Here is a 12,468-nt window from a genome sequence, read left to right as displayed (position 1 = left end):
GCGATGATTGCGCAGCGCGGCGCTGAAACTTGTGACGTATGTGATAATATGCGCGACCTTATGCGTGTACAGCAATGACGCGACGTGGGTGGGTGCAAAGGGCGGGTGCGCGATAAGTGGAGGTCGAAGTTGAAGTTGCTGAGGTCGCGCGGAAAGATTGAGCTGCTGTCTTGGCGTCCCCAATGCTGACTTCGAGCCCTCGGACAGAGCGGTCACAAATCACCTGCACTAGTACCCCAGGAAGCGATTCTTCAAATCATCATACAGTGAACGCCCAGGTTTATGCAGGGACATAGCGATGTGAAAATGTCAATTTCCTTAACATAAGACTCATCGGCCTCATGTCGCGTAAGCCTATTTGTTGCTTCATACAGACACTACATTAAGAGCGATCGTCACCCTTGAAGATATGGTTCCAGAATCCACGGAAGTGCTTGTTCTGTCCGATCTCGTTGATATCCTTGATTTCTCTAGGCGTCAATTTGAATGTAGTCGCCCTCAGATAATCACTTAGCCTCTGCTCCTTGCTACTCGTCGTAATCGGTACAATATCTTGGTCTATGCACCATCGGAGGTAAATTTCGTTCTCGCTCACAGCATACTTCTTCGTCAGCTTGCCCACGTAGTCGTCCAGAGGACCAGGCTTAGCCTTGGTAGCAGGGGTTAGAGGCGCGTATGCGACTGTGGCAATGCCATTCTGCTTATGGAATTCCAGAAGTTCTGGCCGTTGCAGATAAGGGTGCAACTCGATCTGGTTGCACACAGGCTTCACTTTGGCGGTCTTGAGGATAGCGGCCAGATGGTTGGGAAGGTAGTTGGACACGCCGATGGACTTGGCGAGACCGGAGGCTTGCACGGCTTCCATGTCTGCCCATGCTTTTTGGAGTTCTTCGTCTGAGCCTGCAAACCAAGGTTGGTGAATGAGATACCTGTTTTTATCAGTATTGAGACGCATTGTGAATTTTGGAGAAACTTTACAGATCAACATAGTCCAGTTGTAACTTCTCCAGGCTTGTCTTGATAGCACCAGCGATGTTGTTGATATTGTCGTTGTTCACTTTGGTGGTGACGTACAACTTCTCACGGGGGACGCCGCTCTCCTTGATGGCAGTACCAAGTTCGGTCTCAGTCTTGTAGACTTATTATAATCAGTGAAGCTCTCAAATCCCAAGAACAATGTGGCTGTTACCCTCTGCACCATCAAGATGAGTGTATCCTAACTTAGTCGCGACCTTGACGGCATCAATGATAGCCTGATCGATCTTGCTCTCCTCTCCAGTTTTGAACCAGGCAGTACCCGTACCATAGCCTAGCATGGGAATTGAGGCTCCATCGTTGAGCTTCAACTTAGGGATGGTGACGTTGAGGTTGGCCATTGTTGCGAAAGCCTGCGTTGATAATTGGAGGGGTAGCCTGAAGTAATGAGATGAGATGTGATCGAAGCTGAGTTGATATCGAGGGTAAGAGTTAATACTTCTCAACTACTTTAGCATCAAGTGAACAGGAGGGTGATGTGGGTCAAGTTATGCCATGTTACGTGATTCTTGGTACGCCCGTGTTTCGATGCCGAAGGTGGGGTCAAAATGCTGGTACGGTAAGCGACGTCCCCGCGTTTGCCGTCCGAAGCCCGACTTCGTGGAGGATATTATTTGAGACTTCTCCAGACTTGGGCTTCTATCATCGTCGAACAACGAATGTCAGGTGCATATATCACCATGTTGTACAGTATCCCTACAGCCGCTCGCTTCCAACGTAGTTTCCATGCATGTCAGACGTGTCCAAGCCATATCGCACCAGCCACTGCAGATGTACAATACCAGCAAGAGCACCAATGAAAGTTGTTCAGTAGCCTCGAGAGGAAAAGAGATACCGTGTAATTGTATTGGTATTGTATATGGGCAGGTAATGCTCGCGTCGTCCCCAACATACTTGCGAGAGGGTTTACAACCTCCTGATGTCCGCTCCCATCGTAAACAGGTATGAATACATATGTGTTTCCAAAATCTAACCAAAAATAGTGACTGGGAGTCAGGAGTGCCGCTAAACGCCCTCTACTGACCGCAGAAGAATCAAACCAAGCTCATGATAGCTTGATGCTAGATCGCTGACGTGGTAGCAAAGTAGCAGTCGAACGAACCTCCTATGTCATCTTCTCGTGCTGAATCTTCTCATGCTGAGTTGATACCCGTTGTAGCGAAACAACTAAATGCGGTCAGCAACTGTCCTTTCTCGAATGTAAAAAAACCACTATCCTTACCAAAGTCTTCTAGATTCCTCTGCTTCTGCTTTCTTTTGAGAAGCTTCCCATGCATGAGATTGTCAAAGCCTTGACTACCCTGCAGAATGTAATACACACCCGCCATAATGCAGAAGATGCCGAAAGAAAAGGCCCAGACCCGGACAACAGCAACAATGTTTGTTCTCCCACCTACGAACCATCCAAAAATAGTAAAACACGTCGCAAGGATATCGACAACCAAGATCGCGCCAGCTAGTTGCCATGAAGGGATGGATGACCAAAATGGGCCGTTTGCGCGGGTGATAAAGATTAGCCAATTCTCAGTCAACGTAATTTCAAGGAACAGAATTGGGTCGCGCTGGCCATGGTTCTGAACGATGCCGCCTTCGACACCCTGCTGCTCGCCGGTAAGGTAAGGCAGCATCGTTGTCATCGTGATCCAAGTGCCTACGGCCAAGATGACGCCAAGGAGGATTGACATTCCCCAAAGCTTTGGAAGGTTCCACTTGACCGGAGTCCTGCTGTATGGTGCGTTATCATAGGCGATGGCTAACGTCGCTACGATTCAGTCAGTGCGTGTATAAGAAGAACGTACGATGTGGGGGTGTACCAATATCAGCGAAAATAGCAATGAACACCACTAATTGAAGGTTCAGACTCTCGTTGAGGATAGCGATCCAAAGCCCCAAGAAGATTTCAAGGTGGAGTGATAAAGCGATTCGGTAAACAACGTAAGCGTACATGCGATGGAAGATCTGCCGCGATGTTTTCAGCGCGTCGATGATAGCGGAGAGACCAGGAGCGAGGAAAACGATATCGGCAGCGGAACAAGCAGCGTCAGAGGCGCCCTGTACAGCGATACCAGTATCTGCTTTCTTCAACGATGGCGCGTCGTTCACGCCATCGCCTGTCATTGCGACGAGGTATCCTCTTTGTTGCAGAATCTCCACAACGTTGTACTTGTGTTGTGGAAACACTTCTGCAAAACCATCTGCGCCTTCAACGAAGTCGTAGAACTCCGAGCCAGGCATTTCACCGCCTCCACTTAACCCGAGTTTCTCAGCATCGAAGATGTTGGTACCTGTATGTATAGTTAATCACAGGCTACACGGAGCGGGTGTTCTATTCTTACCTAGACCGAGCTGGCGTGAAGTCTCTCGCGCAATACCAACGGCATCACCAGTCAGCATCTTAATTGAAAGCCCTAGAGACTTTGCCTCGTTGATCGTGCGGTACGTGTCGTGGCGCGGAGGATCTGAGCATGGCATGATGCCGAGAATTTCCCAACGTTCATCTTCACGTTTGCGAGCAACTCCGAGTGAGCGAAAGCCGCGCGTAGCGAACTCTGCGACCTTGTTCTTGTAAGCCAGTTCAACCTCGTGTGGGACGGAACCATCTTCTTCAACAGTCCGGAGCACGAAAAGAGGAGCGCCCTTGACGCATGTAATGCGTTCGCCTTGGGGTGACTCGACAACTGCCTGAACCTTCTTGGATACTGGATCAAATGGGTGGAAACGGATACATTTGTACTTGCTCAGCACGTATTTGGCACGCGGATAGTGTCGTAGCGACTTAAGAAAGGCTTTGTCGATAGCATCGATGCCCTTCTTCTTTCTTGACGCGGCCAAGCAGGCAGTAAGCATAAGGTCCTCAGGATCGACACCTTGAACAGTATATGGCTCAGCTAAAGAAAGCTTGTTCTTTGTCAGAGTACCGGTCTTGTCAGAGCACAGGATCTCGACGCCTGCGAGGGATTCAATGGCGGAGAGCTTCTGCACAATGGCCTGCTTTTTAGCCAGGTAAGCCGCGCCCACAGCCATAGTCGTTGTAACAACGGCGGGAAGTCCAACTGGCACTCCGACAATTGTGATCGCGAGTGTGAACCGAAGGATAGTAACAATATCGTTAGACCGATAGAAAGAGCTTATCCAGACAACCAGCAATGATACGATGACCAGGACCAACAGAATCGTTCCAATACCATGGAGTACTTGAGTGAAGTGCCCAGGTCCGCTGGAAGCGCTGGCAACGAGTGACGCTGCACGTCCAACGAACGTCGAGTCGCCTGTAGCTGTAATCACAACAAAAGCTTCGCCACGCTTGACTGCAGAAGATGCGTAGCAAGTGTCTCCTCGGTGTTTGTCGACAGCAAGCGACTCTCCAGTGATGGAAGACTGGTCGACCTGTACGAACGCGTTCTCTGTAACGATGCGCCCATCGGCCGGGACGATCACACCTTCCTCGACTTGCAGGATGTCTCCAGGCACCACGTCCGGTGCTTCGATCTCAACCAAAGTGCCGTCGCGTAACACGGTGGCCTTGAGAGCTAACGTCTTTTTCAACTCTTCAACGATCGAGCCAGCCTGGTACTCTTGAATGAAGCCAACACTCGCGTTCAGGAGGAGCAAACCACAGATGACGCCAAAGTCAACCCAGTCCTGAAGTCCTGCAGCAAGGATCGCAGCCGCTTCCATGACGAACTGGATTGGGCCAACGAAAAACATCAGAAACTTTACCCAGTTATTCGTTGAATCCTCTGCATATGGTAAGCAAGCGCGGATGGTGGGGCAAGATAATGGGTACCTTTCATCTTGTTCTCGCCAAATTTCTTCCGCCGTATGAGTACCTCGGCGGAAGTCAAGCCAATGCGTGTGTCGGTCTGCAGGAGTTCTTCCGGAATCAAACGCGCACCGCCTGGGTGCTGCGCTTCCTCCTCTTCGTAGTCGGCGTTTTCGCCATCTTGCGACTCTAGGTCTTCGATAAGTTGATCGATGTCTTCGTCTTCTTCTTCATCGTCCAACTCAATGCCTTGCATGTGAATGTTCTTTTCTTGAAAATGATACTTGTCGTACGTCTGGCCATTTGATGGATAGATGCCGTCGCGATCCGGCGACGTACCGGTCGGAGACTATACATGGTCAGCTCTGGTTCGGGTGTGTAACGTGGCAAGCCTAGTCATGAGGCTGACAGCCAACTTTACCTCGGACATATCGAACGTGGAGCTAGTCGCTAGTGATGCTATACGTTATGCGCAGTTTGTTGATACGAAGTGGTACAAAGTGGCTAACAAGAGTTCCTTGCCTGACACAAGATGCATAAACCTATACTGCAAGTGCATCTAACGGTACTGTTGAGTGATGGTGTAAATGGCCAATGTGCGTTCATCCGTAGAAGAAACTCTGAGGCATCATTGCGCAGGTGAGAACTTCAAAGCGCGCAGAAACGACTCAAGACCTGGGTATCACACCCTGGTGCGTTGAGAAACAAAGTCGCGATCGCGCAACGCGACTGTTGTCGCCGTGGATACCTGTGAAAACGACCGATGTGGGTTGGGGCGACTCCGGAATGTTGTGAGAACCCCACGGTCTTGACGAGGCCACAAAGACGCGCATGATCAGTCTAGCCTGTTTGGAAGTCAAAGGGTCACGTCGAGAACCAGTCGCCAAGATAATGTGGCCAACTTTGTGGGAGGGAAGCTGCGGCCGGGCGAGCTGCCCAGGTGAGCATCCTTAAGATTAGCCCGGCCCCTTGGGTTAGCGCATTTGGCATTGCAATCTGCCATCTGCGCGTACCCACATTACGTTTGCTCGGACAGCTCACATGAGACGAGGATTATATCGCCTAGAAACCTCAATCTATACTGCCCTCATTGCGTTGGCGGCATCTGTGATGTTCTACTTTGGTGGTGGTGGTGGTGTGTTTCGTGATAAACTTTCTGCGGTTTTGGTTCCAAGCCCGCGGCTAGCCTTGTCACTACGTGTCGCCAACTTGACCATTTCTAGGGATAAACTTCTTTTACATCGCGGGAACCCCTACGAGCTCACTGACACCGGATAGAACTCTGGAGATTATTGGGTTTGGCTCTTCCAAGGACTTCAATAGTCTCTCATAAAGTGCGAGGCTGAATGAGCGCGAGATCAATGCTGAGTGATGCGACGACACAATCTTTTCTTGACACCTTGCAGCGGGGATTAGCCTGTCAGTCTGTTGTTCTGTTGTATCAGAGGAGTCTGGCAGGTGAATACAATAGTCTCTATAGAAGCGAGACCGGTTGTAGCCTTTGTCATACCTCAACGCATGTCGAGTCCCATTAATGTCTCGGGTACCTGGTATTACATAGAGAGTACCCCGAGATATATCCTAGTGACGACTTCGCCGGAACCGTAGGAACAGGCTGTCTTCCAAGGTAGAACGCTGCAATGCACATGTGTTTGTCAGTTTCAGTCCATGAATTTTGGTGTAGTCGTCGTTTATCCCTAGGTAGAGGCTTTTCTAGACGGCTTCTGCCAGCATATAAACGAGTTGTTTCAACCAAACACTCAAGTTGGCTTACATGACTCTTGCTTGTCCGAAGAATGGTCCAAGTCAGCATTGAACACAGAGAGGCATCGGTTATGGGCCTTGGGCCAGTATTGTGCTTTTGCAACGATCACGAAATGTGATAATAGGAGTCTGGACAATCTACCGCCAGCCTAGGTGCTGTGACGCTTCTTTTCCTTGGGACTGAACCAAAATTGCTGGTGCACGGTCACCAATATGTTTGCCTCAGCCCGCCCTCAATGCTGTAGGCTGGTCAAGTCTTCTAAACATAATGAACAGGCGCATGATACTCTCCTTATCACTAGGAAAGATTACACGGCCGATGTACTTCCCAGGAGTGCGTGATGACCAAACCTTGACTGCCAACAACCTAGAACTTCTGTCTCCGGATGATGTGCGAGATCGCCACGAAGACCCGAGGTGGCTGTTGACCCGCCTGTCAATGTACAGTTCCTGGCTTCTTCATCGCAAGCCGAGGCTCCCTCTACGAGCAGCGACTTGACCAGAGCGGTTCTAGAATGCCGAGTTTGACACTCTTCGACGCGCGCCTCCTAGCTCCGAAATCGTATATCTCACGAATTCCTTAAATAAACCCGCAATGCCGGTATTGGCTTCCTCAACAGCCCCTTAGCTCCCGGCTGCGCGCTTTACCGCACTTCCTCCGTCTCAATCCACCGCTCGCGATTGACGCGACCTTATGCTATCCCCAAATTGCGGGGGTGTGAACACTGCGGCATATCAAGGTGTTGTGCACGACTCTTACGCGACGCGAGCTCGACTGCTGTGTGGAACAATGCTAAAGTTGACGTTCACAATCCGGCAACACCAAAGTGTTTCGGAATGTCTTCGACAGGCAGATAGGAAACTGAACGAACGATGGGCAGAGATCCAGTGGAACCGCTGCATTAGTCTCGGCTTCTTTCTCCTGCATGTCAGAAGTTTAGGCTGAGAAGTAATAGAGAAAAAAGGGGGCAATCCGAGTCGATTCGGCGTAGACTGCGGATGGTCAGCTTGATGGCGCATGATCCGCGTCTCACAAGGCTGCCGAGTATGTTGCTTCATATTGGAGGTCGTTTGACATTGCAGCCAAGGGACCGAAGTTACATGGCAAGTTTGCAAAGCGGTGTTCGAAGTTTGGTGGGTCGGGGCTCGTGCGCGGCCCGAAGACAGCGTGACAGCTTCACGACCATGCGACGATACGTTTCTGTCCATTTCAGACCTCATAACCTGGCAAACCCAGATGTTTGCGACTTCGGGTTCATGATTTCCCCATCCTCGCTCCGACTTTTGTGTAGCGTATGTAGGTCTTGAGCGCTTTTTCGAGCGGACGTTCGGTTTTGTAGCTCGTCGCAGCTGTTCACTTCCTCTGGGGTTGCCAGTCGCTCTTTACGGATCTGTTTTAGGCTACCTCGTTCGTTCTGCGCTCTGTAGAAGATGTTATGGCACTTGGATCGGTATGTTCAGATACCAGTGGGTATCTTCCCATGCCTGCACGCGTGAGGTGCTTGTCCGAGCCTTATTGTAACAGTAGGTAGCTTGCTGCTATCGTGGATATGGAAAAAGCAAATCAGGAAGAGCTGGAATCGGCCGGATGCTATGTGCCGGGCTACGTACTGCTCATAGAGATGTATCAAGAGAAGCGGCCAGACGCCCGTCCTGTGGCAGACTGACAACGAACATGCTCTTTGGCTGATGCCGTGTAGTCTCGAGACTAGTATCGCGGCACCACGCGCTCCAATTGTAGGGCATTTATGCGCAGGCTACGTCCATACGATAAACAGTAGGTCTGTATGCTTCGTAATTCGTATCTTGCAGGAGTGTTAGTATGTCGTCGTCTGTCTTGGTATGACTGCCGTGTGGGAAAAGCAGTCGTGACTCCTGACGTACGATGAGCGTGGGGAAAACTGTCGCAGCTCCCATCATAACAGGTCTGGCAATTCTGAGTTGCGTTATGATAGCGCTTCACAAAGAACTACAGACATTTCGCGTAGAGTCGCTGTAGGATGACGTGCCATGTCAATAAGCTGGAACATAGTCGGCGCGACTTGTCCATCTTGTCGAGGCAAGGTAAGGGGGTGAGTGTCCGGTACGCACTTGACATGCCTATCGTATAGTCTTCCGCTGTCAGATCGTCAAGTCCCAGGTCTCCTGATCGTGTTAGATTTTCACGCTCATCATAGGGTGGGAAAGGATCCGCTGATGTATTGGCTTATGGTTCTTCAGCCGGCCGCATTCTAGCTCGGTGTAACGTGGGCGCACCAGTCAGCGCACCTGAATAACATCTTGCTTAGAAAGCCTAGTCGGAATCGACGTAGAGTATAGAAAAGTCTAGAAAACTTCACCACCGCATCAAGATTGTTCTATCATCCTCACTGCAGAACCACTTCTCCGAGTCCCTTGAGACACTAAAGCTCCATAAGTGTACTTCTGAAGCTGCTATCATATTTCTAGAGATGGTCGCAGCGGGCCACCGCTGGCGTAGATGGGTACTCTAAAGCCGACCTATCTTCCACGCTGGAACGGGATTCATGGCCTCCGTACGAAGAGAAGGGTATCATTGTGCATATTGATGAGATCGTGGAGACTCAGACTGTGCTCATGTAGTTCGGTCAGCACGGACATGGGACTTCATCATATGACTTCTCAGCAAGCGTGAGAAAGCGCCCCAGTGCGCTCTCCACGATGACGATGACGAGAATGAATACAGAGGGCAGGAAGGACTTATGGAAGCGAGAGAAGCAAGCCTGGATAGCAGCCAGGCAAGTTCTGGGGCAGTTTTGGGTGTTTATCTGACTTCGTGTTCACTCTTGTGACCAAGATCGCCACCGACGCACGTTCTTGTAATGACTAGTAATAGTGTTGCACCACTTCATAGCCCGAGGTCTCTTTGCATCATCTTATCCACCGAGTCTCTGAAGCGCATTGTATATGTCCCATGAATAAAGCCCAGAATCGTTTTACAGAACCTTCTAGTACGCTTGACACGTAGTTTGCGTGAAGAAGCAAGACACGGTCGAGAAATTTGTTAGTGAACAAGGTGAGGACTGCCACTTTGTTGGCTTATTAGTGCAGCTAAGGATACAGAAGCGCATATCAAGAGATTCACAAGAGGTATCTCGCTCTCAGGTCGTGGAAACTTGGAGACAGTACCAGATAGCATGGCGGATGCTGACGTTTCTTCAAACACGCCACGCTGGTTTTTTTAAGGGGGCAAACAGCCGAGATCAACAATTTTCCTGCATACAAAAAGGAACGTAAGTTTGCATGAAGGGCGAAGGTCTGGGAAAGTTATCTCACCTTAGAGAAAGTCGCAATCTAGTGGTGGTGTAGTACTTTGAGCAAAAGTAGCATTCTCATAGTAAGCCTAACATCGGAGCTAGGCCGAGCATCATGAGGCTGTCGCCAGCATAGCATTTTCAACGCACGTTCTTATCACTTGCATTTCCGAGTACCCGCCAGAATGCAAACATCACGCGATGCATCGCGCCCTCCGCGCTGTTCGATACATCTGGGCGCACATAGTACGCGGCTGAAAAGCAGGGCTACCGCAAGGCTGCGCGATTGGCTCGAGCTAGCACTAATCCAGCCTACACCACACTCTTTCGAGCGCTACGCCTTCGCTAACGCCATTGGCCCACCTGAGCAATAACCAATTTCGGCATCACAACGAATAATGATTCCAAGACCGGTAGGTTTCTGTGAACGCCATCGGAAGCTCCGCAGGCGCCAGAGGGTTGACATCGTGCTATCGTCAAGGAAGGCTGATGAATCACAACGCGTGGTACACGTGGTGTGGAGCGTAGGGCTGCCGTAATGATTCAGTCAACAGTACTGCAAAGGCGATGTGGTTGGTAGCCGCTGACCTCTGCATAATAATGGCGCTGAGACGTTGATGTTGGCGCACAATGGGACTATTGTGGCGTCTCTGGATAATGGGTTGCTGGCCTGAGAGTCTTGCTGTGGCTTGCTGTACCAGTCCTACAAAACATCGGTGCGGTAAGAAGTCCTTTCGACAGTGTTTCGGCGATTTATCCCTATATCATGCACACATTCCTTTTCTCGAAACACTTGTAACGACTGGATGATCTCCTAACACCGAGTTGGAATCAAACATTCATAGCAAGCCATCGGCACTCCACTCGCTCTTTTCGATAACTCCCTGCCCAACGTTCACTATCATGAAATTGTTCACTTACAAAGCCTGGGGTGTACCCAGGGCCGGCTTCGACCTGTCATACACATTCGTTCGCTCGCACTTTGTTTCACCAGCCATTCTCGCGTGCATCCGCGCCCTACTGAGCATATACTGCTTCACGACGATCATAACATGCTATACCTGGCTGGCGAACGAAACAGCTACTATTAAGCTCAAGGATGTCAACATCGGATCCTACACCATCCAACAAGGCGATGCAGCCATCGGACAGTCATTTAGCTTCTTCACTTACCTTACTTTCTGGTCGCTCGGCTTCTACTTCCTTGTATCGAGCGTACATACGTTCATGTACGCATTTCGGCAAAGAACTTGGCTTCACAATTGGCCCAAATACCTGCAGTTATTACACAGCATGTACTACTCTACAATGACTTCATTCCCGTTCCTGGTCACGATTGTCTTCTGGGGGACCATGAACTCTGGATGGCCGGCTGGACGATTCGAACAATGGATCAACATATCTGTCCACGGCCTCAACAGCGTCTTTGCGGCAACCGAGATCATACTATCGGCTACCGAGCCATTGCCGTGGCATCATCTCTCCGTTGTCCTTGGGGTCCTGTCGATATATCTTGGCCTTGCGTATCTCACTCGTTATACGCAGGAGTTTTATGTATATGAGTGGATGAATCCAGCTCACGGCAACGTTAGCATCATTCTTCATGTCCTGGGATATGCCGGTGGAATGATCGCACTGTTCCTGTTGGCGCGATACGCAATGGTCGCAAGGAATATACTCGCACAGAGACTGCAAGGCGAATATGAGGCTGAGTATGGGGAGAAAGGAATTCAGCTCGATGATCGGTCTGATACATGGTCGGCGAAGGTTAGGGTGGTGAAGCCGACGCCTATGCGCGTACAAAAGAAGCCAAAGATAGTTATTTCGGAAGTCTGAGAAAGCGATATTGAATTAGAATCCGAGTTTATTTAAGACACGTTTCGTTGATTCTTGATAGTGTCTTGCGTACTGATGTATTCTCGACCTAAATCAGCTTCGCCTTAAGGCGATGTCGCAAGGCCACCACAGGCTGACTTATTTAGTTTAGCACATTGTAGCTCCACTAGAAGGACCCATCATGCGGTAGAAGGCTCTCGTTACCGATCGTAGATGCAATGCTGCAGTTCGGGAAGACCAGACGAAAGGCGTTTACTGATAGGAAGTCCAGTGTGGGAGCAGACGGCCTAAGGCCCAATGATGAGGGGCTGATGGAGAGTAGCATGCGCCCAGGGGATCCACATTATGCTGTTCAAACCTCAAACGCGATAATACATTTCATGCAGTTAAGCCTGCGGTTGTTGCAGTCACTCGAGTGTACATCGCCGAGATGATGCTGAAGGCAGTCCTAGGGTTGTATGCACTCCCCACTGTCATATTGTTCAGGAGTTCTTCCTGGTATCGGTGCGCAAGATCTGCAGTCGTTGAAAAGCATAGTGAGTCTGCGCGTTGATGCTGCGGCCTATTGCCTCTATATGATCTACTGTACAGCATGTGCGGAAGTCGACCTCGTTACCACCTCCTCCTTGATTGTACATGTGATGAGATTATTGTGCTATCAAGTAGAGATATCTCGAGATCGATCGCCACGGTCACTCACAGCCGTGCGGAACTTGGTGACATGAAAAAATGAAGGGTTGGAATGCCTGTGATTCAGATCGATCGTAATTTTGGTAGTTTGGGATGCGGGTTTGTTGC

At 50.0% G+C, this 12,468-nt stretch overlaps 3 protein-coding genes across 3 annotated transcripts; 1 reads left to right on the top strand and 2 right to left on the bottom strand.

Moving 5' to 3' along the window:
• Positions 1 to 382: 382 nt before the first annotated feature.
• ALTATR162_LOCUS3399 (uncharacterized protein) lies at positions 383 to 1,376 on the bottom strand (the record flags this gene model as incomplete). The annotated part of the gene is made up of 3 exons (XM_043311005.1): positions 383 to 929; positions 979 to 1,138; positions 1,190 to 1,376. The coding sequence occupies 3 exons, from the start codon at positions 1,374 to 1,376 to the stop codon at positions 383 to 385; spliced, it is 894 nt and encodes a 297-aa protein (XP_043166940.1).
• Positions 1,377 to 2,140: 764 nt separating this feature from the next.
• Positions 2,141 to 5,228, bottom strand: ALTATR162_LOCUS3398 (uncharacterized protein; the record flags this gene model as incomplete). The annotated part of the gene is made up of 6 exons (XM_043311004.1): positions 2,141 to 2,202; positions 2,258 to 2,797; positions 2,835 to 3,320; positions 3,372 to 4,775; positions 4,823 to 5,147; positions 5,220 to 5,228. 6 exons carry the CDS (start codon positions 5,226 to 5,228, stop codon positions 2,141 to 2,143), a joined length of 2,826 nt encoding a protein of 941 aa, XP_043166939.1.
• Positions 5,229 to 10,737: 5,509 nt separating this feature from the next.
• Positions 10,738 to 11,670, top strand: ALTATR162_LOCUS3397 (uncharacterized protein; the record flags this gene model as incomplete). The annotated part of the gene is made up of 1 exon (XM_043311003.1): positions 10,738 to 11,670. The coding sequence occupies one exon, from the start codon at positions 10,738 to 10,740 to the stop codon at positions 11,668 to 11,670; it is 933 nt and encodes a 310-aa protein (XP_043166938.1).
• Positions 11,671 to 12,468: the final 798 nt, after the last annotated feature.

Source organism: Alternaria atra (genome assembly GCF_907166805.1).
Source record: "Alternaria atra isolate CS162 genome assembly, contig: 22, whole genome shotgun sequence".
In the NCBI taxonomy this organism is placed as follows: Eukaryota; Fungi; Ascomycota; class Dothideomycetes; order Pleosporales; family Pleosporaceae; genus Alternaria; species Alternaria atra.
Note: the sequence above shows the minus strand (reverse complement) of the source record. Positions and strands in the feature narration are given on the sequence as shown.